General features: G+C 36.8%; 1 protein-coding gene across 1 annotated transcript in view; it reads right to left on the reverse strand.

The window, feature by feature from the left end:
• LOC135795727 (zinc finger protein ush) overlaps positions 1-26,653 on the reverse strand; it is a 55,059-nt gene that overhangs the window by 19,214 nt on the left and 9,192 nt on the right. Inside the window, 1 exon segment of the mRNA XM_065307487.1 lies at positions 13,189-13,272. Within this exon segment, the coding sequence (XP_065163559.1) occupies positions 13,189-13,272 (84 nt within the window).

Here is a 26,653-nt window from a genome sequence, read left to right on the forward strand (position 1 = left end):
ACCCCAAAAAAACTAAAACAATAACCGCCTAGAAAAAAGCGCCTCCCAAGTGAATAACTGAACATGTCGCGAATGATGTGTAACGCGATCGCGATATGAAAACACCGAGAGCCCTCGTGGCGGGCTGCCGGGTGGCGATATGTCACTCACTCGATCACACGTGACCGACTTTTATTACCACAGAGACAAAAGTGTCGAACGCGTCGCTAAAAACCAACCCCACTCGATTGCGCAGATAAACGCGCCGCCACTGCCACTGCCGCAACCAAACGAGCATCGATGTCGTGAACCTCTCTGACTTTCCAGGCTGCACAAACCACTAGACGTCGATCGCCGCCGTCCAAAAGGGTAACTCTGGCGTACACAATGGCCATTGAAATACTCGTACATTCACACATACTCACATACAAGTTAAGCGTCAATGCATTCAATAATAATAATAAAAAAAAGAGCGCACAGTGAATTCGAATTTCAATTACCTTTCCCGTTTGTATTCCCGGCCACCCGCCAAACAGATGCAAACTAATCGACGCGCTAATGGCTACTCGTTTGTCCACACGCTGGTTTTGTGTTTTTTGTTTTTATTTCGAGCATTCAAAACGTGTTTATTGTCTCAAATGCATTCACGCGCATGTCGCGCGATGAAGAAGTTTACGAAATAGAGAGCAAGCGAGACGAGAAGACAAGGAATGGAGTTTGGGTCCGGAGAAGATGTTATCGCCGCATGTAGGTGGCTTGTAAGTTCGGTCTTTCGAGAGCCTGTTTAGTGACTTAAATATTGCTCGCTTTAATGCCTCGTGATACAAATTGAAAACGTCTTTTATCGACCAACACACAAACATACACAAAGAAAAATCTAAATTTTTAAATTTTAGGTTATATCATGATTCTAAACGACATCAAACATTTTAACTCAGCGTAACATCCGACAGCATAATATTTTCATTGATATGCCGGTGGCGTCGCAACCGTCGCGCCCTTATGGGGTCGAATAATTTCCTCTTAGCAGGACGTTTTGACAAAGATTAAAGATAGATACCGCCTCGCACAATGCATACACACACTCATACATACAGAGACATAGAGAGAAAACGCGCAGGCGAGCATCACACAGGAAAGAGGTTAGGTTGTAATCGAGGATGAGGGTTACCCCCACCACCGCCGCGTGGATGCATTGTGAGTGGACGGCGCTCATTACGCATTCACGGCGCGCACCTTACACGTCATTTCCTCGCGTTAAAACAACGCCCGGAGTCACTTCATACACTTTATATTATATATTACATTACAACACCTCTCGCGCATCAAAAGCAACGCGTTTTGTGATAGATAGCACATTCTAAGCGTCATTACACATGGAGATTGCTAAGAATTAAACTTAAACTCAAAGAGACAGAGTTATATTATTTTGTGAAACATAGGCAACCAAATATACTGTCTAAAGTCGAAAAATATTTTAATTTCAAGAAATTATGACATAAAATAATTTTTAAAAACATAATCGAGTTTATATTCAACTTACAAAAGATTAACAAGTTGCCTATCCGCGTAAAATCTCAATTTTTGATTATTTTTTTATTCTGGAAGTGGCGACATCTCTCCAAAGTGATTGAAATTACTTTGCTGTTTTTACATTTACATTTACCTCCGATTTGTCTCGACAGCACACGACGCTGGTGGCTCACGAACGCGTTAACTCGTTAACAATAGCCCCCGACGTCCAGCAGATAACCGCGCATTGTGTCTCATTGATTAATATTTCAACGGTGGCCGCGCGCCGCGTTTCATCAACTGTCCAGGCGGCGGCGGAGACGCAACGCGCAACTCTTCAGACTCTCGCGCGCGCAGTCAATAGATGCGATAAGGCGATAGGGCGATACAATGCGTGGCATCAAATTGAAATGCGAAGTCCACACCAACGGCAAATGGTGCCCCGCGTTGCAATACAAGATCCCAAATCGATTAGATTGTATTTAATAGTTTTTACGATTGTCTCGACCTTCCTTTCATTCCATTCCATCACACAACGTTTAAAAATAATTTTTCAAAAGTTTAAATAATAAAATTGATAAATTCCAGAGTAGGATTAATTTTTCAGCGTGGAAAATTTAAGTTCGATTCTGTTTTATTTTTCGGACGTTGGGATAATGGTAATAGCCGGGGCCCTTGCGCGTTATCAGCGCCCAGCACACTAAAAACGCGCCCCGCGCCAAATCTGTCGAAATGATCTTTATTGTCCCCTCATGCAAAACGCCCCGGATAGATCCCTATCACACAAATCGTAAAAATTACACACGAGCCACACACATGCGAAAAACATTGGTGGATGCGCCGGGCGAAATAAATACGCAAGCAACTAAAGCGCAAATAAAACTAACTAATGACTGCAACCCGCAGCGCGCACCGCAAGAATTAAACACACATATACACACTGCATACTACTGCATACACTGTATATAAATATAATTTGTGCGCAAACAAAACATTTTTAAATCCGTGCCTTGCGCGATAAGAGATTACATTCGGCAACCCAACATACACACACAGGAAAGTTTGTAAATAAAATTTATTTTATTACAAGATAAAACCAGAAAACATTCAAATGCAAGAAAATATTTTTGAGTGATGATTCTTTTTAAAATTATAGCTGCTATGCGCCACCAGAGGGCGTGCGAGTCGATTTTAAACGATCTGCGCGTCGCTTATCGCCCGCCTTATTTATTCTTTATTATCTTTGTTTCTTTGCCGGTCGAGTTTTTCGTTTTGCGCCAAACTTAAAACTTTTGTTTATCCCGGCGGCGAGAGAGTCGCGCGTTCGCTCGCTCGCGTCTGATTGATGAGTCGCGATAACCGCTATGCCGCGCGCGCTGTGCTTATCGCGCCCTCCTCACAACACGTATTCTTTCGGGGTGGGGCTGTCAGATAACGTTCCGCTCGAGGGGGCGGGCAGGGGGCGCCGCCGATCGCGTTATCGCGCTCGCATCTATTTGGTCTGGAAGCGATCGTATCGTTTTAACTAGCTCGGTTGCGAACCACTCGCGCAGCGTGATCTTATCGCGCGATAAGATATTTTCATTCGATGAGAAATGTGTATATTTGGTTGCATAAATCGTCAAAGAGAGGCAATACAGGACGTTAAAAATTGAACAAATGCGCCATTTTGTATCAGCGACACCCGATGCTTGTTGTACGTCGTCTCCGGTCGTTTCACGATTCTCTATCTCAGCGCGTCGCGTTTTGTACTTACTGCGGCGGAACACGTGTGCCGGGCGTACGACACGTAAAAAATTCTCCGCCGGAGAGTGTCACTACGCTACGCTGTGTTGTAGTGTACAAGAAGTGAGTGCGCGGTGCGTGTGTATGGCAATAGCATGCGAGCGCGCGATCGGTGATAAGCGAAAACCTCGCCGAACACGTTTACACACACTCGGCAAATATCAATTCGTAAGACATCGCACATCACCGGCCATGATTGTTCTTCAATGGTGCACATGACGACAAGCAGCTGGAAGTGAGGGCGCTGGAGACACTAATATTTATTTTTGTATGTTTGTGTCACGTTTACACAAAAACTACTGAACGAATTTTCATAAATTTTGGTATAGAGATAATTTAGACCTAGGAGAATAACATAGGATACTTTTTATCGCTAAAATATAACTTGAAGAGTGTGTAAAATAATTTACAAGTTTGTCTAACAAAAAAAAAAGAGAAATAAGCAGCATAGCGGCTGTTAATAGCTAGTAAATAAATATTAAGTAATGATTAAGCGCGTTGTGCGCGAGTGGCGCAAATGTGCATCGCGTTTTCGCGCGTCATTCCGCACATTAGCATCGCGGCGAAGATATCACCCGGCTGGGGCGGGACGCGGCCGATATCTATTAACGAAAAGCACACAATCCGAGCGGACGCAGCGAACACGCCACGCGCAATTTATCATTCTTTCCCTTCGCATAACATAATCAAGATTTATGCCGAAACGAGCGCGAGTGTGCGAGGAACGTGTGTAAAATATGCGCGCTGCGGCCACGCAGCCCAAGCGCGGCTGAGGAGATGTGAAGATGCGAAAAGGAGAAGTCAAACAAGTCGTTATCTATCTGGTATACCTACTCGTGCGGGGCTGATGCATCGCGGAATATTTAGCGGGACGAAATTCAGAGAAAACGCTGATTATTTATCAATTATTTTATCAACCGAGCGAAGATTTTTTAGTTTTAATTAATTTACAACTAAATGATAACAAAATCTTGATAAGAAAAATATCTACCTTATAGTATCCAATAAGACCTTTCATTTAAACCAAAAATCAACCTTTTATCACTTTTAGATCAAAAGTTATAAACAATTTTGTTTCATTTTTCCTAAAATTACATCCAAACACATTTTTCACAATAACAACAAAACTATCACGAATAAAACCAAAACTCTTTCATATATAAACTCCCAATTAAATTACCTATCCAATAATACCCCGCTCAATACTCTCCGACTTAAAACAACAAAGTTACAACGCATTGAAAAATAAAAACAAGAAATACCTATGTACATACATACTAGCTAAGTATACTTATCTACTTTGCGCATGATCATGACACACTGCATGCATACGAATAGATCAAATCTTCAATATCAAGTTACAGGTAAAACGCGCACGATTTCAATCAGCGATAAGCGCTGCCAGTGTTCTTGCAACGGCCGTACACCTATTCTTAGACTATGCGCAGCGCATACAACAACCCAAGAAGACGCAGAAGAAGAAGATGAGTACGCCGATACTGATAACTATACGAATGCGTAATCTACACGACTATCTCCTAGTGATTTCCAACTATCGTCATCAACAACACAACCAACTCAAAAAATAAAAATAAAAATATGTAAAGTAGTCGATAATGTTAGGTTATGTTGGCTTATGTTAAGTTAGGTTATGTATTTTTACTCTTGCTTCAATTAAACGTCGTTTTTTCGCTTATCGAAGCGACGCATTAGTTTCGCTCACAATGTCACAATATCTATCCATCTATGCGTCTGGGAGCGACCGTAGGTGCGCAAAGTGAGATAGCGCGAGACAGCGCCCTTCGAAGCGCGCTTATCGCGCATTGCGATCGAAGTCTCCGGCGAGCGTTATCACCCTGGGGATCTTTCTTATCGCGCCAAGCCAGCCAACCAACCAACCAGTTTAGTTTCACTCTAAGAGTTGAATATCTACAGTCGACCAGTCAAATACTCATTAAAAAATATTTTATAAAAAAATAAAGAAAAAATTATGACATAACCTCACATTGTTTTACTTTTATAGTATTATTATAGTTATTATGATATGATGACATTATATGCGGCGTAATTAAGTGCACTTGTAATTAATTCTCATAATAGTCATAAAATTGCATTGTTTTAAAAGTAAAACTAAAATTAAAAATAAATTAAATCAACTAACATATGTAATATTGTGATATAAGTAAGAAGATTGTATTTTTAGTTTTATGCAACGTCGACAAGTAAACTTTTATTTTATGATATGATTCAGAATTAAACTAGTTGCGATTTTGTCGAGTTGGCGAAATTTTTGATTTACTCCTACTCACTTGAAGTCATTTGAACGGGGGCCATTTGATCCGCGTCCAGATTCTCCTCAAACTTAAATTCCACCATTGCTGTACAAACTGTCATTTTATTTCACCATCACTAATTTTATTTCAAACAATTTTCGATTGTACTCGTATTTTACTAAGATTTTAGAAGAGAAACGTAACAAACGTCCACACGCGTTCGTCGCTGGAGGAAAACTGAAGAGTAAACCTCGTGGGTCGACCACGTGCGACCCTAAACTTGCCATCAACCCCTCAGCGCGGACGAGTCATGGTTACGCCCTAAACATAAATCTACCCTAACGTGTTTATAGTATACCATAGTAATTTATATGTTTTTTTTTGTTTTTTGTGATTTTTTGAAGATTTTTAAAGATTTTGACCTTGAAAAATGTCAAAATATATACTAGAGGGTTGTAATTTATAAACCACCCTGTTTATTAAACCCCTCTGCATGTTGTTGACGTGCAACAGGTGTTTTGATGTCGCGTCAATTTGAATTAATTCGCTGAATGCAATAACCGCGTTTCAGGTGACTTAAAGTTGACACTTTGCATGCCCGATAATATACACTGTAATCAAACTTCCTTATTACACACGAGCGCAGAATAATAAATAAATAAAAACCAGCGTTCCGTATTTGATAAGATTTGCAAAAGCAGCGAGCGCTTGTTTAATTTTTATCGAAATGATTTAAGTCGACTTTTAAGTCGCGCCGGAGTTATCGCGCCAAACACAAAAATCGTTTTAAATTTAATTTCGTAAATAAATTTTTAGTTTATTTATACCCTCATCAATCGCAAATCGAAAGGTCTCTTATCATGCATGCGCATCAGAAAGTTTAAAACGTGGATGTGGGTGTTTGTGTGTGTGTGTGTCGTGTGCGGTTTTCGGGCCCCACCCCGCGCGCCGATATCAGGCGGTGATAACGGTGGCCCGCCGCCTCGGCGATCGTTTATGCACACGAGCGCTCACCACCACCACCAGCGGCCATCATCGCCGGCACGAATATTCCATTTTGAAGCCCGCGCGTTATCGCGACACGACCGCTCGCCCTCTTATCGCCGCGGCGCAGATTCCTTATCGCCGGCGAACACAACAAAGCCATTGTGCGCACTCGAGACTATATAGAGTGTCACCGAACAAAAAATATAAATTTTACTATCTTACTAAATAAAAATAAGTAAAATAAAAGTATTTTAAGTATCAAGTGCGCTAAGTGCCACTTTAACCACGTTTAGCAAAGTCACTCTTACAATATTTTTCTACTTTCACTTTATTTTTATGTTTGGTTTTTGTATTTAAATTTTTTTATTTTAAAATTCCATCCCGTGACTAAAACCCGTGACTAAAGTACCTACTTTACTTGACTAAAATACAACTTTTTGTGTCTAAAAACAGTGAAAAAACTAGTGCTTAAAAGATAGAAGTAGAAAATAATATTAATCATATTAATCTGCACTCGTAACCTTTTAGAACTTAAAATATTATTTATTCTGTTGAACAAAACATTTGAATGTTTTTATTTTGTATTTTTTTATTATGATAAAGTCTACGTCTATACTTGGCGTTAGAACCGACTTGGAGTCCAAGTGCTGTGTGTGTTTGTGTGTGCGTTTCGTTATCCGCCTTTTATCTCCTGTTTATACTACATTAATTATCTGATTGTCTGACCTGGCTTGACCATTTACCAACGCGATAACGCGCGCGCCCAACTTTACTAGCCGTTGTTCTCTCTCCGGTGTTCGGACACATTCGAGAGCACTTAGTGCACACACACACACACAGACACATTTAAACATCTACACTTTGTACTTTTTGACTCCAAAATCTTAAGATGCAAGACATTACAAAACAGTATATTTAATAATAAATTTAATATACAGAGTGTATTTATGGAGTAAATTTAAATGTGTTGTGAAATATTTTAAAGAAATAAATTTATTCTGACACTTTGTAGAATAAATAAATATCATGTACAGTTAGCCAGTCGGATTGTAAGAAGTGTAATAAATGCAACATGGCGATAATGTCGTGCGAAACAATCGCATCGCGACGCGCGACTCGCGAGTCCGCACAGAAAGTCGCGCAAATTCTTAAATAAATTTTATCGGTTAATCGCCGTTGTTACTCAATGCTTTTTCGTTGAAACCCAAAAGTTAACTTTCATATTTAATTTCTTAGAAACTAAAAACACAACTTTTTCTTTTAATAACTTAAAACTACAAATTTTAAAAATCTAATTTTAAACACTACGAATCTCTTTTAAATTCTCTTCCCAATAACCCTTTAATCCACTTTTAATATTCAAAATTCACGACTTATAACCCCGCAAACATTTTTTCATCTTTAAAAATTCCGCGTTAAAATATAAATCAAAGCGATTTGCACGATGCTTATCATTGTGAAATGGGACAAAAACGCCTTTCTTCCCAGCGCGCAATCCTTTCACGCCTGCGATTTTTCACTGAACTATTAAATGTACCGTGATTGAATATGAAAATCTTCGGCGGTGGCGCGCGAAAACTGATAAAATCGCGCGATATTTCAGCGTCATCTAGTCGCAGTCACTCAGTTAGACACTCGCTTCCACCAACCTAACCCAACCCCCAAACACAAACCCCCACCACATACATTTCTTGACAAAAATCGGCGTCGCTCCATCATGCGCTTGAATCTTCCTGCGGCATCATCGATGAGCCGTAAAAAGTTGATAGAAACTTCCGAGATGCAAGTCGACTTGAAATATATCCCATCTACATGTGTAGCTAATGCGCGCAGGAGACACAAACCAAAGTTGCATCATAAAAAAATTCATAGTATTTGAATTTGTGTGTGGAAGTGGGTTTCAAGAAGGGTTTGGACGTCCGTGGTGTTTATACGGCGGCCACGTTCAGCCGTATCGCACATTCGCACACCATTACCTGCCCGATATAATACGAAAGTCGTGCGGGAGGCGATAACGCCTTTCGGAATGGCACGTGCAATCCATATAGAGATTACTCCACCACCACGCAGAGTAAAATATCGAAATATGAAAAAATCCGCCGTAAATCGTCAAAAAACACTCAAAAAACTAGTTTAATAAACATATGTGTACATTATGTATTTGTACATTGTATGTTTGGTTGCATACTTTACGATTGGAGCAGGTTTTTATTTTATTTTCACCCCCGAGGGTAGATTAAACGATTTTTAAGGGATTTTATGTTGATTGTGTAGCGATAACGCGCGACTGGTATAAAAATACGAGGAGAACAATGTGCCGCCTGATCCCACCGCACATAAACTTTAAAAGGGTAGGGGGTGGTTTAACAATGGCCAACACCTACACCTACACCTGAAAACGTAATCTTTGATTTGTTTCTCTTACGCTACGTAAAATAAAATTACGTTATTTTACGCTTAACTAAAACTAAAATAAAATTTTAAAGAAAATTTTTTGTTTGAATTTTGTGAAAGTCTGTGAAATTTGAAGTTAAAGTTTATGATACCATTAGCATTAGGCGATTAGAAGTATACCTGGTTACATATCTGAAATGATGGCCGCCGTCGGAGTGTCGCGCCGTAATGCAATAACAAAAGTAATCTAATCGCGCATGAAACACTCAGCAAAGCGCAGCAAAGAACGAAAGAAGATGAAAAAAGTCGCGCGGCGGCGGCGCGCTTTTAATAAACGCGTAATAAAATTAATTGAATGCGTATATAAAGTTTATGGCACCAAAACAAACATAAATATACATACAATATAAAACAACAAGATGTTGAAATTCATTTAATTGCATGCTCGTTTTGACGTTATTCGATTTAACGACAAACTCCATATAACGGTAAAATATGTAATACAACAGACCTATTTTTTCTTATAAATTAAAATTTCATCTTTTCAATTTCGATTTTAACTAGCCTATCTTGTTGAGAATGTTTCATAGGCTAAGAATCTGAGATTTGGCCTTCCTATCTCTTTTAGTTTACGAGATATTCACATTTGAAGAAAATGGTCAAAAATTGCAAAATGTCACTTTTTAGCACTTTTAGTCGCATTTTTCGACCTATTACTGTTTGAAATTAAATAATTTTAAATACCTATCTGATAGAGAATTATTCATTCTTCCGGAATCTACAATCCGCTGGTTGCTATGTCTTTTAGTTTAAGAGATATTAATTATTGAAAATCGTCGAAATAAAGTATCAAGCACCCCCCCCTTCCCCATTTTTTTCTTAGGACCAAAAATTTCATCTCTTAAATTTCGATTTTAACTAGCCTATCTTGTAGAGAATGTTTCGTAGGTTAAGAATCTGAAATTTGGCCTTCCTATCTCTTTTAGTTTACGAGATATTCACATTTGAAGAAAATCGTCAAAAATTGAAAAATTTCACTTTTTAGCACTTTTAGTCGCATTTTTCGACCTTTTACTCTTTGAAATTAAATAATATTAAATTGCTATCTGATAGAGAATTATTCATTCTTCCGGAATCTACAATCCGCTGGTTGCTATCGCTTTTAGTTTAAGAGATATTAATTATTGAAAATCGTCGAAAAAAAGTATCAAGCACCCCCCCTTGCCCATTTTTTTCTTAAGACTAAAAATTTCATCTCTTAAATCTCGATTTTAACTAGCCAATCTTGTAGAGAATGTTTCGTAGGTTAAGAATCTGAAATTTGGCCTTCCTATCTCTTTTAGTTTACGAGATATTCACATTTGCAGAAAATCGTCAAAAATTGAAAAATGTCACTTTTTAGCACTTTTAGTCGCATTTTTCGTCCATTTACTCATTGAAATTAAATAATATTAAATTGCTATCTGATAGAGAATTATTCATTCTTCCGTAATCTACAATCCGCGGGTTGCTATGTCTTTTAGTTTCAGAGATATTAATTTTTGAAAATCGTCGAAAAAAAGTATCAAGCACCCCCCCTTGCCATTTTTTTCTTAAGACTTAAAATTTCATCTCTTAGATTTCGATTTTAACTAGCCTATCTTGTAGAGAATGTTTCGTAGGTTAAGAATCTGAGATTTGGCCTTCCTATCTCTTTTAGTTTACACGATAAACGCAATAAGAATAGCAAGTAATATGAAAAAACGTGTAAGTCCATGTTAAGACTCCTCGCTATAACGTGATAAAATACCCGGTACACTGTATTCCAAATTTTTCTGAATATATTTGCTGCAGGTACGAATATGAATTGTCTGTGGGAACGATAAAGGACGTTAACCGCCTTAAAACGTCTGTGGCAGGATATCAGGATATCAATATCGTCCTCCCTCTTCGGCAAAGGTAGTGTTGGTGTATTGGTGCGGCGTCGATATGCGCGTATAAATTGTGCGATCGGCAACCCTTATCTACCGGCGACCAGCCGCCGACTTCCAACAAGCAGCACAGCCGCCCGCCACCGCAAACATTGCGTATTATTATGTCCATCATACGATCGGATCTTGATGTCTGCACACAGTCTGTACGTGTGAGCCGACATTGACGACGTAATAATTTATTTCCAACACTTTCCAGCCTTGAATCAATGCGTGATTTTTGTTTTGATTTGCGTAATAATTCAACCGCAAGATATGCGCGAATACTCAACGCCACCCTTTTTATCCCCGTCGACGTCCAGAGTCGTCGTAGCCACCACGCCACCGCCACCACCGTCGTGCGGCGCTTATCGCCCACTCGCAGATTGAATATATTTCATATGTTTTCATAAAGCACATCTGGCCGCCGAACCGAACGCCATTCGCGCTATCAGTCAGCGCCAGAGAAGTCCATTATGAGACGATGGAGGCGGCAGGCGGCGGCATGACGTCGTCGTCGTCGCCCCGCGCGCGTCGTCCGTCACACACGCACACAGCGTGTTTATATAAATGGTCGTGTTTGCCGAAAAACCTTATCGAATTTGCGCACACTAGCCGCAACCCCAAAAAATTCCAAAACCTGCACCTACACAATAAATATAATGCCGCGGAATATAAGCTTCCTTTTATACCAGCAGCGCTGGGCGCGTCGTGTTATCAGATACGAGCAAAAAAGCCACAAAACGACGCCATGATAAAATGGACCTTATCAATATTCACGCAAGACTAATCATATATAGATATGAGGACGTCTTGCATGTAAAACATTAAATATAATTAATTATCTTTAGAAATAAATAATTTTTTAGGTGAAAAATGGACAAAAATTGTATAAAAAATAAAATTTCGTGAAAAAAAAAAGTTAAAAATCGGAATAACTTTTAAACTAAAAGAGATTTTGATATTATTTTTCTTGCAAACGGTAGATATCAACAAACTACATAAAATATACTAAGTTTAAATATTGAAAATGTTATAGTTTTGACAGAATTTAGAGAAAACTTTCAAAAAAAAATGCAAATTTTCTATTTTTATTGAAAAACGACAAAAAGTTGCTTTTTTGTGAGCAATTTTAAGGCCTTTCGCATAGGATTTTAAAAATCTACCAAAAACAATCAAAAAGTACAACTCTTAAGCTATCTAAATATTAAAAAATCAAATAAATAGCTAAAATAGTTTCCGAGAAAAACCAAAAATTCTGTGACAAAAAAAGACGACAAATTTCACCATGAAATTCACCTAACAATTAATTTATGAGCTAATATCTACTATGACAGTTTGTATACTTTAAAAAAATCCATCTCATTACTTATCTATCTCCACCTATACGCGACTCATGCACATGTAGGGGTTGAACACAACATACGCGCATATAATCATCGCATACAGGTCGCTTCGACGTCACAAATTCTCGCAGATAGCGCCCAGATAGCGCACGCACAAAACTATCTGGTGCGTTCGCATGCCGGCGGTGCTGCGGCGTTTTTAGTTTATCAGCCGACGCCCGGCGACCAAAGTCGAAGATAGGGTGATATCTTATGCTGGTACCAGCCGGTCGCGGCAGCACACACCGCGCAAGAGATAAACTCTTAACTTTATTCCAAAACTATTTCGGTTTGATACGCCACATTATAAACAAGAAATAAATAAAATTTTTGTGACATTAATCGAAACTAACCAGTTATTAAGTCATAATATAAATAATTCATCACGTAGAGGGGGTAGAAACGGTACAAGTTTGTAATGAGTGAGATAAAATCGCTTTATGGTTTCGTATAGTCAAGAAAAAGGCGTTTTGTTGTGTGTCTCGTGCGTGGTTTTCGTCTAAACATTTTAAGTCACACTATACTCACTCATATAATACAGTAGCGAGTATTTAAATTATACCGAGTGTATAAATGTATGTTTGGTTGCATATATTGACGGTAAATATAATTGAAAGTAGTTTAAAACAGCCAGTGGTGACTTCCAGAGCAAAGAATATTTTATAAATGCAAATTAATATAAATAAAGATCTTTTTATCGCGCGGGGCGGCCAAGGTCGGGCCTCGGAATATAATCAGTCGTAATAAGTCCGGTAATTGCATGTATAATTTAACAGAAGGTGCCACGCCATGATCGCGATGTCGAGATAAGCGATATCGGGAGAAGCGAGAGACCACGAGACCACTAGACCTCAAACGTCACACATACATATTCACATACGCATAGAACAAAATAAAAATAAAAATAAAAAATGCATTGCTAACCTTTTTTATTCAATTCCTCCGATGTGGCCTCCTCGAATTCACGCGAGTTTGAACTGGACACAGGAAGTTTTTCATGTGGATCGCCTGAAAACAAAAACATAAAATTTTAATTTTTTTGAAGTTTTTTAAAGAGTTTTTTTTATTTGTATTTATACAAATGTATATTATATTTGTGTGTGTTTGTGTTTTGAGAGTTGAGAATTGTCGCTGTGTGTGTAATGTGTAGAGGCGCGATATGATCAGAGGCCGGTCTCATTTTCGAATGATTTCATTGTTGTTTTCGTACCATTAGTGTGTTTAGATCGTCTATCGGCGCGCGCGCTTGTATTTTATACGTTCGCGCGCGCACCTCCTCGTGCAGGCGCGATACCATCGCCTCTTTTCCTTCTTTCCCGAATGTGCATGCACATGCAAGCGGAGAGTGTGTGGATTGTGATGGTGATTTCACGTTACCATTTCCCGTCTCGCTTCCAAACACACACGAGACGAGAAATCTTTGGGTTTCTTACAGTTTAATGCAAGATGGGGACAAAAACTAAAGTTGATGATTCAAGTTTGCAATTAAATTTTTAGGGGTTTTAAGAAGATATTTTGGTGATTTTTAATTTTTCTCAACAAAATTTTAAGATTTTTTTGTTTTTTGAAAGAAAAGTGATAAAAATTAATGTTGTTTACTATAATTGGCAGCTTAAAATAAGTTTAGCTAAAAGTTGGATATATTAGGAAGGTGATATTAATTTGCAACTTCAGTTGCATGTCCCCACACACGATTAACACGGAATTAAAAAAAATCTTCATGTTTTTGCCTTTTCTTGGCTTAAAAACCTCATAAACCTAAGTTGATGACTAAAATTTGCATCTTAAAGTTATATTTCCCTACTTTTAGATATAAATATAATGATTTGCAACTTTAGTTGCATGTTACAACCTCCCATTACGATAATTCTTATTTCTTATTTCTTATTACTCCGTATTGAATGTTTTGTGTATTGCACACACGCAGTTTGTGCCCCTGCTGCTGTGTGTTGGGAAGTTGTCCATAAATGTAAACATTAATCATTTCCGAGAAGAATTTTAATTCACTCAGCCGGGGCGGGCGAGCGCGTCGCGCGCGATTAGGATCGATCGATCGGACGCCGCGATGGAATGCGCACTTCTTCCACGCTCTGCGCGAGCCCTTAACAAAAAGGCGAAAGCAAAGCACGGAGAAAAAAACGAACGAACGAGCGAACGAATGAACGAACGGACGCGCGGCTTCCAGCCGAAGACACATGTTGTCGATGGACCCGACGCAACAGATGGACGCCGAGATGGATGATGGAGGTTGAAAGGATGAAACGCGATACGAAATTTTAATGTGTGTGCTGCGTTAACAATTAACAGGCCATAAAGGTACAGCGAACAGTTAATTAAAAAAGAAATACTATGCGTGAATGAAGTAATCAATAGAGAATTGTAATAAACACATTGGGAAGTTATTTAAAATGAGAGAATTGAGTTATTTTTGTTCGAATTTGAATAAAACTGAGCAAAAATCGCAGAAAAACGCAATATTTGTTGAAAAATTAAGTTTAAAATTGGTATAACTTTTAAACTAAAAGAGATACTGATCTACATTTTGTTGCAAAATGAAGATATTAATCAAATGCATAAAATGACGTTTGTTTAAATATTTATAATTTTATGGTTTGGCTATTATTTAAATAAAACTGTTTTAAAATTACTCAAAAACACAATTTTTACCGAAAATAAAGTTTAAAATCGGCATAACTTTTAAACTAAAAGAGATTTTAACATTATTTTTCTTGTAAATGGTAGATATCAACAAATTACATAAAGTATACTTTGTTTAAACATTCAAAATATTATAGTTTTGTCAAAATTTAGAAAAAACTTTCAGAAAATACAATCATCACTCACGTGAATTAAAATCATCATCTTACGTTTTTCTTAATTACTCAGAAACTACAAAACCCACAAATTTCATTTTTACCCAACATAATCTCTAATAAATTATCTATCCAACCATACAAATTCAAAATCCCTATCATTTCAAACACCCGAGTTATTCCACTTCAAACAATCAATAAAAAATAAACTTTACACAACTTTTAATTAAAAACACGAAAACTAAAACAAAAACAAACCTATCACAACCAAAACACATCGTACATTGTGTTGCCTAACTTTTCCTATAAATCCTAACCTATTTCTACATTTTCCACACCCTGTACACCGATTTATAGCCGAATGTATACGCCACACATCGTAAACGATATGTAAAAAGAGGTCTCAGCACTGTACGTATGTACAGCAGCGGTCGCTTTCGGACTCTTCAATATCGATGCCCGGCACAGGAAATGAGAAGCCGTGTGGGACGTTTTGCTTCTGCAGCTTTTCCATACCGCCGCCCAGCGATTCCTGCGATTTATCTCTGCTCGCATACGAGCGCGCACACATGCACATTAGCTTTCAATTTATTTTAATAAATCTGCGGACGGGGCGCCGCCGAAAACCAATACGAATCTCTTCTTACGCACGCAGGGGGATGAAAATATCTATATATCCACTGGCACCCCTTTTAAACTCGAAAGATAACACACCGCACGCGGAATAACTTCGGAGATTAATAATTTTCAATCGCTCCACAGGCACGAAAATGAAAATGAACACATTTTGATTTCGTTTAAGATCCCACCCCGGCGCATTCACCAAAAATTCAAATAAACAAGTCTTTTGGGTATTTTATGAGCTGGTAGATAGCTAGTTACTCTAGCTTCTCAATAATGAATGTCGCTTTGACACGGACATTCTTTTCGTTGTGTGTTGATTCAAGATGGAAGATTCGGACACAACTAATATCAACAGACTGGGCCCGAGTACGTTAAGTGAATATTCATGAGGCCGCATCGAGTTACCTCGCGGACATAGATATCGTGTATCGCGCCGTGGTGAAGAAGCGATAATGAATTTGTTTTTGGTGTGGTGGCCCACGGTCGGACCTTCCGAATTTGTTGCGTTGCATGCTGCTAATGAGCGCCCATCAACGGCGCACCGAAAATGTTTTTCATTACGTTTTAATTTACAAAACACGATGCGGCCTAATCGGCATATTATAAATTAAGACGTACTCGAGTGAAACAAGGTACAAACTAGTAATTGAATTCTGTAAAAGTGGGTTTTTCGTCAATTTTTAAATTGTTTTTGATAATTTTTGGCTAAATTATAAAATTTTAAAAGGTATTTCTTTGTTTATATTATGTATTTTGTTATTATCTATCACTTGCAACAAAAATAAAGAAATTATCACGTTTAGTTTAAAAGTTATAACGATTTTTAACTTAAATTCCAAAAAAGTTTCGTTTTTCATCAATTTTTGAACACTTTTATTTAAATATTAACTAAACTATTAAATTTCAAATATTTAAACAAACGTTATTCAAAATATTTGATTAATATCTACATTTTGCAACAAGAATCATATCTGTATCTCCTTTAGTTTAAAAGTTATAACAAATTTTAACTTAAAAATTCGATAAAAATCGTAATTCTACCCGATTTTTGGCAGTTTTCTTTAAATTCCCACTAAATTAACAATTAATAACCATCCAAACCTACTCTATGCTACACCCCTTACTAATATCTACCTTTTACAACAAAAACCACCCCTGTATCTCTTTTCCTTTAAAAGTTATAACGATTTACAACTTGAATTCCAAAAAAGTTGCGTTTTTCGTCAAGTTCTGAACACTTTTCTTTAAATATTAACTGAACTATAAAACATCAAATATTTAAACAAACTCCATTCGAAATATTTGATTAATATCTACATTTTGCAACAAAAATCAAACCTGTATCTCCAACAGTTTAAAAGTTATAACTAATTTTAACATAAAAATTCTATAAAAAAGCATTTTTACCCAATTTTTCCGCAGTTTTCTTTAAATTCCCACTAAATTAAAAATTAATAACCATCCAAACCTACCCTATCCTATACCCCTTGCAAATATCTACCTTCTACAACAAAAACGACCCCTGCATCTCTTTTCCTTTAAAAGTTATAACGATTTACAACTTGGTATAGTTTAAATTTGCAAAAATTTCCATCCGCGTTTAGCCATCTTTGATTGTATGATAATCCGAGCGCTCCTCGTCATATCAGCGACGTTTCTGCTCGCGCCCGAAGGTGATAAGCATGCGGCTTCTTCCCGGTGGGGCCTGGACGATACATATTACGTTCGGGGCCAGTGTGATAGCATCGCCACCGCCGCGCCGCCTTTCACCCTAACCACCACCAGAGCACCGGCTGGCGGAGTGCGCGGCGCGCCAACTTCGGACTAAGAATCATTAAGATAAAGCCCGCAGATTAATGGAAAACTGTAGCGGAAAATTTTACGTAAAAATTACACTACTTTATATCATTTCGCGATAACTTTTTTAAAACGTTATTATACAACCTCGGCGCTTAAACATAAATTTTACGAATTTTTCACCGCCAACCGCATTAAAATTACAGAATAAAATAAAGTATCTCATGTTATAATTAAAATATGTACATATCTAAATGTGGCTTATTAAGAGATAAACTCACACTTTCTAATTTAATTTCAAATGTTTTTCTCTTCGTGTGAAGTGAAAATCTCATTGGAACAAATAAATCTCTTAACGGTACTCAATAAATAACTAAAACACGCAAGTGACGATTAAATAAATTTTTCTATTGACATTTTATTAGATGCAACTGATGTTGACAACTTTGGTTGCATGTCACCGCGTCGTCTACGCAACCACATGACGTGCTTCTTTAAGAGCACAATCACAATCACGTACGTTTCACATTCGAAGCCGTCCGCGATATCCACCGATATTAATATAATTAATGTTTCCATTAACATTAATTACAACCACAACTAAGCGCACTTATCACTTATCACCAAAACGCATCGAAATTAATTATTGTGTCAGCCATCTTAAATATCTTAATATTTATTTATAAAATAAGTATAAATTTCAACTGCAAAGCGCGGGAAAGAAAAAAAAACCAAAGTTTATTCGAATCTTGATAGGAGGCGGCTCAGGCGGCGGCAGCGGCGTGCGTTTCTATTTTATCGCTATGCTTATCGTCGTAATATGCTAATATTGCGTGTCTTTCGATTTTTTATTGCTTTTATTTTATTTTTATGCAAAAATTTCCAACACCCTGTATAATTTAAAATTTTTGCAATATACAAGAAGATAAGTCGTTTTCGCCGGCATTGTTTTCCATTCCGAACGCGCGCCTGCAACCCGGAATTCGTTTCCTGATCGACGCCGCCTGCGGCCGAAGACACGGGGGGCGGCGAGCGGCCGCCGCCAGGAAATGAATTTTAGCGGCGGCCGTGCGCGACGTTCACACTCACGATACAGCGCATCAAACGTCTCCATCCAAAAACCAGCGCTGGCACTATTAGTGAACAATGAGTGCGTCGCTGCCGTTGCCGCCTCCCAGGATAAATCGTCTCGTTCTTCCGATTTAATATTAATGCAAAACAGCGCGCGCGCTCGTTTTATTTCACACGCGTCGTGAAAATTTATTACCGAAAATCATCATTGTCCAAGAAGAGATGGAGTGTGTTTTTATGTGTCATTTGTTCGATATATTCGAATCTCGTCCGCCGTCGTCGTCACCGTCGCCGGTGCGCTAATCGTATGTATCAAATAATGATTTTCCGTTGAAAGCAAAACATAAAAAAGTAGTTCCCAAGAAACGGCCATTGCCGCAGAGCAGCCGCGCCGCGCGCGAGCGCGAGATTGCGCGGGAATGGATTTTACCTATTTGCTTATCAGCGTGAATAATTTATGCCCATTAATGTGCGAGATTAAATTCCAGCTGTCCTTGCGGTTTATCAAAATCATATCTGTGTGTGTGTGTGTGTCGGCGCGCAGAGTGCCTGGCACCAAAAATAAAATAAAAATCATTTCTTTGCGTTTTTCGTATAAAATACGCGCGTAAAACACCAGCGCCATCTATATTTCCACATCCGTACCTTAAACTTTGTTTATATTATGTATTTTGTTATTATCTATCACTTGCAACAAAAATAAAAAAAATATCACGTTTAGTTTTAAAGTTATAACGATTTTTAACTGAAATTCCAAAAAAAGTTGCATTTTTCGACCACTTTTGAACACTTTTCTTTAAAAATTACCTAAACTATAAAATTATAAATACTTAAATAAATTCCATTCTATGCACTTGATTAACATCTACATTTTGCAATAAAAATCAAACCTGTATCTCCTTTAGTTTAAAAGTTATAACGATTTTTAACTTAAATTCCAAAAAAGTTGCGTTTTTCGTCAACTTTTGAACACTTTTCTTTAAAAATTAACAAAACTATAAAATTATAAATACTTAAACAAATTCCATTCTATGCACTTGATTAACATCTACATTTTGCAACAAAAATCAAATCTGTATCTCCTTTAGTTTAAAAGTTATAACAAATTTTAACTTAAAAATTCAATAAAAATCGTAATTCTACCCGATTTTTAGCAGTTTTCTTTAAATTCCCACTAAATTAACAATTAATAACCATCCAAACCTACTCTATCCTACACTCCATGCAAATATCTACCTTCTGCAACAAAAACGACCCCTGTATCTCGTTTCCTTTAAAAGTTATAACGATTTACAACTTGGTATAGTTTAAATTTGCAAAAATTTCAGCTTAAATTCCAGCTGTCCTTGCGGTTTATCAAAATCATATCTGTGTGTGTGTGTGTCGGCGCGTAGAGTGCCTGACACCAAAAATAAAATAAAAATCATTTCTTTGCGTTTTTCGTATAAAATACGCGCGTAAAACACCAGCGCCATCTACATTTCCCCGTCTGTACCTAAAACTACTACCTAACCTATTTTTATTACTTCTCATAAATCAACTCAGCACTTAATTAATCATTTTATGCGAGTATTTTACATTTTACACTAAAATCACGGATATAAAACCTTTTGTCGCAAAATTTAGCGATCAATTAACGTGTGTTTACACCGCCCCCAATGACGTAGACAAATGTATACTATAATAAACCGGAAATGTCATAAAATCAACGTGTCACATACAATTTGCATATTTTCACGATCAAAACTCCAAGCGACAAAGATTTATCCCTTATTTCTATACGTATGCAACCCAAAACACATGAATTCAAAGTATTTGAGGTTAAGCACCAGGCAGTTTAGTAACGTGTTACCTAAATAAGATGAAAACTTGATGCGCCCCGTGTTTGATGATGTTTCATCACGCACGACATTGCAGGCGCATCGTTTGTCATCAGCGCCGCCTCCCGAGAGCCGCCACCGTGTGTATCAATCAAAATCTTTCTGGCGGCGCGCGCGACGCGCAGTTATAAAGGAAATGCCTTAATCTCCGCTTCATTTTCGGATTGGAGCGCGCGATGCATTGAAAACGAGCCCTGCCGCCAGCTCTGCGCTTGATTCGCGTGATGATGAACGACGATTTTAATTAAAATAAGAATACACTCAACTCAACACAGCGTCTTAATTGCCGTGCATAGTGTAAAAAAAAACGCAGTTTCAGGTAATTAAGATACCGCTGTTTTGTGTGGCGTATAAATATTTAGCGTTAAACGACTTTTTTCGAAATTAATTTTGTGTTTTTTTTTGTTGTGGGACTAATGCGTTGGCAATGTAAATACTTTCTTTGTTATCAACGCCGCAGAGGTAAAGCCGTAAGCATAATTCTAATGCAGCAATAAAGGTGCGAATTTATTATCAGATTCGCGCATTCTCACGTTCGCGCCGGCAAGTTGTAATCGCGGCGTGCGCGCATGAACAATTTGCACATGTATGATTGCGCATGCGCGAATATCTTATGTTTGCGTTCAGCGTTTATCGCCCGAAATTAATTCTCGGCGCTCGTTTGTGATTAATCAAAACTCTATGCGGAATGTGGCGTACAAGTTTTTGCAATATTAATAAAATATTTCCACGAAATGTAATCATTCAAAATATTTTTATGCGCGCGGGCGTAAAACGTTAGAAAGTCTTTGTAAAGTATCGCGGTTTAAACACCTACAAGTTTAATCTGTGATGTGCATAAATATGAAGCGATACTTTAACCTCACTTTAACGATAGCCGAGAGAGATGTTGAGGTATGCGAGCAAGAGTGCTCGGTGCCGGCCGATAAAACAAAAGCCCACGAGCGCACCTCCCGACGCAATATATTTATTGATTGCTTATCGGCTCGAGTAAGTACTTTGGAGAGTCTTTAGCTTAAGTCCCCGATGAGCACCGGTGCAGCGTATAGTTGAACGCCAAGTTGAGATAAACTCGTATGTTGTTGGTGTTTGTGTGTGTAAAGTAAATATGTGTGTGTGTGTGGATCAAAGTCGAAAATTAGTTGTCATTAACCGCACGCAGGCGCCAAGATGGCCGTCGGTGAGTATCAGGACTTGATTAGGTTTATAATGTGCGATGCGTGGAGGTAAATCGAGGCTATGGCAGACGCTGATTGACTCATCAAGTAACGTGATTTCGGAGATTATAAGTGACCACCATGGTTGGTGGATGTAGTAAAATAACGGAATTTTAAAGTGGAAAATTGTTAAATCTGCTAAACTAAAAGTTAGGTAAAAATTATTTTTTGGGAAAATGTAGAATTAATTAAGGCCTAAATGTTGTATTTTATATAAATTTGATAGCTAATTTAGTTTAGTAGTTATTTAATAATTTAGAACGAAAAAATGGCAAAAATTGAGATTTTTATATGAAATTTTTACAATTTTCGTTAATAACTCAATTGTTTAAAATCATAAAATATTGAGGAAAGTATCATTATAAAGAGAATTTAAAGCAGACTAACACAGCCACAAAACAAAGTAATTGCAATTTTTATTTTAACCTAAATGGCGTAAAAAGTAAGTTTAATTTATGAAAAATTGATTTGCCCAAAAATTGATGATATTTTTCGTTATAAGTTAAAACTAAACATCATACCGACGTAATCATTATTTCAATTAATAAATCTCAAGAATATAAGTGATTATAAGTGACCACCATGGTTGGTGGATGTTAGTAAAATAACGGAATTTTAAAGTGAAAAGTTGTTATATCTGCTAAACTAAATGTTAGATGAAAAAGATTTTTTGGGAAAATGTAGAGTTAATTAAGGCTTCAAAGATGTATTTTATAGAAATTTGATAGCTAATTTAGTTTAGTAGTTATTTAATAATTTAGAATGAAAAAAATGGCAAAAATAGAGATTTTTATATGTAATTTTTACAGTTTTCGTTAATAACTCAATTGTTTAAAATCGTAAAATATTGAGGAAAGTATCATTATAAAGAGAATTTAAAACAGACTAACACTGCCACAAAACAAAGTAATTGCAATTTTTATTTTAACCTAAATGGCGTAAAAAGTAAGTTTAATTTATGCAAAATTGAAAATTTGTCCAAAAATTGATGATATTTTTCGTTATAAGTTAAAACTAAACATCATACCGACGTAATCATTATTTCATTTAATAAATCTCAAGAATATCTATCAAATCCACTAAAAAAAAAAACTCTCAAAAAACTCAAAAAATTAAGGAAAAAAATGCTAAAAACCCAATTTTTACAATTTACGTATACCTGTTGCGCTAGCACATGCCAGGTATACAACATCCCAATCCCAATCCCTCCATGGTGGGTGTGAACACAAACCGAACGCTCACAGGTGTTTGCACGCACTCTCCCCGCATGAATGCGTGCGTACAAATTGGCAAATAAACGCACGCTCATCAGACCCATCGATCGCCAGCATTCGCGCGGTTGTAAATTACGTTGCGGTGGTGTAGTACTGTGGTCGCCATAAATCAAGCAATCTCTAAATTTTGTCTAAACAACGTAACACAATAATTACGGCCGTCGCGCCGATACCATCATCCACTCTTGAGTCTCTTCTTTCTGAGCGCATCGCGCATCTCGATCGTGCACACCACAGCACCGCACCGCGCAGCGAAATAAAGAAGGTGTTGTTTATAAGTGCGCACATGCAGTTAACGCCGTAACTACATAACTACGGCCTGTCGCCGCGCTAAAGAAGATCTTTTCCTTACTTTACGACCCCGCTCCATTGTTGGCGTATTAAACGTGTATTTCGACGAAAGTCGAATCGCGACCCGCGGGCGCACAATAGCGGATATTGGTAGTAAATTATATTATAAGTACTGTTCAGTCTGTTGGTTCAAGACAATAGCGCTAAAGGTACACCGTAATTATCCCTCCATCACAAAACAAATATTGGCGGGTTAGGTTTGGTTATGTCAAAACTTGTATTCGTTTTTCGCGGGTATTATTATTATAGTGCAATTGCATCTTGTTTATCACTCGACGCAATCAAAACATAAATCACGGGAGAAAATAAAATAATGTGAATTTTTGTTTAGTTTGGTAGGAAATTAATAATTTACGAGTGAAAAAAGAGGAAAAATTAAGATTTTTTTGATGAATTTTGTGATATTTTTGTTAATAACTTTATTATTAATAATGATAGAATATTGCGGAAAGTGTTAATAAAAAGAGAATGTAATGAAGATTTAAACTGCCAAAGAACAATTTTGTACGATTATTAGTTTTCTCCTGAGAGGTGATTAAAGTTTTACTTTTTTATTTCAGTCTAAAAATTTACCCAAAATTTGAAGTTTTTTTCGGTGATAACTCAAAAACTAAAAAAGATAGAATAATGATTTTTGCACTCAAATATAAATATCATCATGCAGAATAACATACACTTTAAACAAATCAAATTAGTAAAGTTGTTTAGCAGTTATTCAACAATTTATACAATAAAAATATGAAAAATCTTAATTTTGAGCAAAAATTACTAAAATTTGACGTTATTTTCTACTTTAAACTCTAAAACATAACCAAACTTATTCTTTTTCTCCATTATTATTATTATTACACTACAATTGCATCTTATTTATCATCCGACATGATCAAAACGTAAATCACAGCAGAAAACACCACCAACACGAATAATACAAAATCGCCAAACATAAATAAATCATCAATTTGATGTTTAAGGTTATGTCCGTGTGTTTTACTTGTTGATATTAATTTCCTGTACTTTCTTGCTCGCATATATCACCAATGGCCAGACAACAAATTACCCCCGATTGCGGAACTCTTGTCCGTGTAGTATTTATACCAGCACTCACTTACAGTCGAGCACAACAAAAAAACAAATGCAAAGTACGTATACACAAAGAGAGTACGAGGAGAGATTTACGTGTGTAAATCCACGTTTTGTGGCAGAACGACGATCGTACATCGCGGCAAGAAGGCTTGTCGCATGTTCGGTACACGAGTAGAGCAGCGTCGTTTGTTTTGCGCACGCGGCGCGCGAGCGTAGGCGATGGCGGACACACGATTCGCGCTTGTTTCGCATTATTTTACCTCGGCGATAATACAAAGAGAGCAGCAGGCAGTTGACTACAAAACGTTCTCTTTGCTGCGCGCGGACACACGACACAGAGACACACACGTGATATGTTAATTAATTACAAATTCGCATTCGACATGCTGCGACACGCATGCAACCAGACATACACTGTAATTTAAGTTGGTGATTCTCTGCCGGCTAGGAACGAACTTTCGAAATGTGATAGTGCAGTGAGTGCGAGTGCACTTGAACAATAAATGTTAACGTGATGCACTTGGGTTCGGGTGGGTTCTTTAATCGAATTAGGAAGTTTCTTATCGAAGAATTTGTCTATGTGCAGTTTGGTTTTCTTTAAATTACGGACAAACTATTATATATGGAAGATTCATCTTTACTACATTATATAGTACTGATAAATATCTATCTTTGAGAATGAAAATAATTAATTTATCTCTATTAGTTTAAAAGATATAAACAATTTTGTTGCAAAAAAATTTTTAAAAATACTTTAACGCCATCTACACGACAAACAATTATATTATGCGACTTTTTGTATAATACATCATAAAGTACTAATAATTATCTACTTCTGAGAATAAAAATAAATAATTTATCTCAATTCATTACCGAGATATAAACAAAATTGAAAAATTTTACTCTAACGCCATCTACACGCAAACTACTGAACCTATCAAAATTTCCTGTGGCACATCTAACCTCACTTAAATTACCTACCCAATGACACTTTGTGCAACTTTCTATCATTTTTATTAACAATTTTATCCTATATTAAAATAAAAAATTTCAAAAAGAAAAATTCTTCTGCGCATTATAATGCTTGATACTCGCATATCCCATATCGCGGTTAGCTTATACCGCCGATGATAATGTTATGATGAAATCGCATAAAATGCGTGCCACTTTAATTCATTATCATTGGCTTGCAGTGTTGCAGTATGCCATTCGCATAATATCTCCACACACGATGCGAAAGAAGAGAGAAAAAGCTTTTAGAAATGCATATTAAATTAATTTCCATTTCGGTTTCAACAACCTCAGCACTTAGATCTCACATCTTCCATCTTTGCGCATTCTTTGCGCATTTTACATTTTAATTCGACGAGACACATCGCCTGAACTTTGCATGCATTATCGCTTATTACAATATACAATATTATCACTATCAGCGCAGACAAAGTACGGAATGATAGCGATAAAAGGCATTAAAATAATGCAATGTACAAAATTTGACATGACTTAAGCGTTCGTACTTAACCCACTCTTGAGTCATAAAACCTGATTAATTCGTCTTCCTGTGCGCACGGTACTTTTTATTATTTGCGCGCTTGTATACTTAAGCACACACAAGCAAGTTGTGTATTAATTTAGATAATGATCGATGGGAGAGTTTCATACGGCCAATATATTAATTCATCATGATAAGCTCCGTCTTCGCATCGTACGACTACACTGAGTGAGAAATAATATTTATTATGTATTTTATAAAAAGAAAAAAATTCATTTTAAGTTTTATGCAAGTTTTAAGTAAAAAATTAAAAATATTATGTGCAGAAGTTTTAGATAATTAAATTGTGCATGTTTTGGTATAATTTTTATAAATTTATGACGAATGGTACAAAAGTTACAAGAAAAAAACTTTTTAAAAATGAAAAAAATGCGAAAAAATTTCGAAATTATCAAGTTTTATGCAGTTTTTAGTAAAAATTTCAACAATAATAATATTAATCTAGATATTTACTTTAATTCCACACATTTTGACACTAATTTTATAAATTTATCAATAACGGTTCAAAAGTTATAAGTATAAAACTTTCAAAAAACGCAAAAATTCGCAAAAAAAAAATGGAAATTTTATGTTTTACATGATTTTTTATGCAAATTTTAAAAATAATACGATTCCTCCTAATAGGTAATTAAATTCCGCACATTTTGTTGCAATTTTTATAAATTTATAACCAACGGTTCAAAAGTTACAACAAAAAAACTTTCAAAAAATGAAAAAATTGCGAAAA

This window comes from Atheta coriaria, unplaced genomic scaffold (genome assembly GCF_025399875.1).
Source record: "Atheta coriaria isolate IRGN ID8LTWV9N9 unplaced genomic scaffold, Caltech_Dcor_3.1 hic_scaffold_7_pilon, whole genome shotgun sequence".
Classification (NCBI taxonomy): domain Eukaryota; kingdom Metazoa; phylum Arthropoda; class Insecta; order Coleoptera; family Staphylinidae; genus Dalotia; species Dalotia coriaria.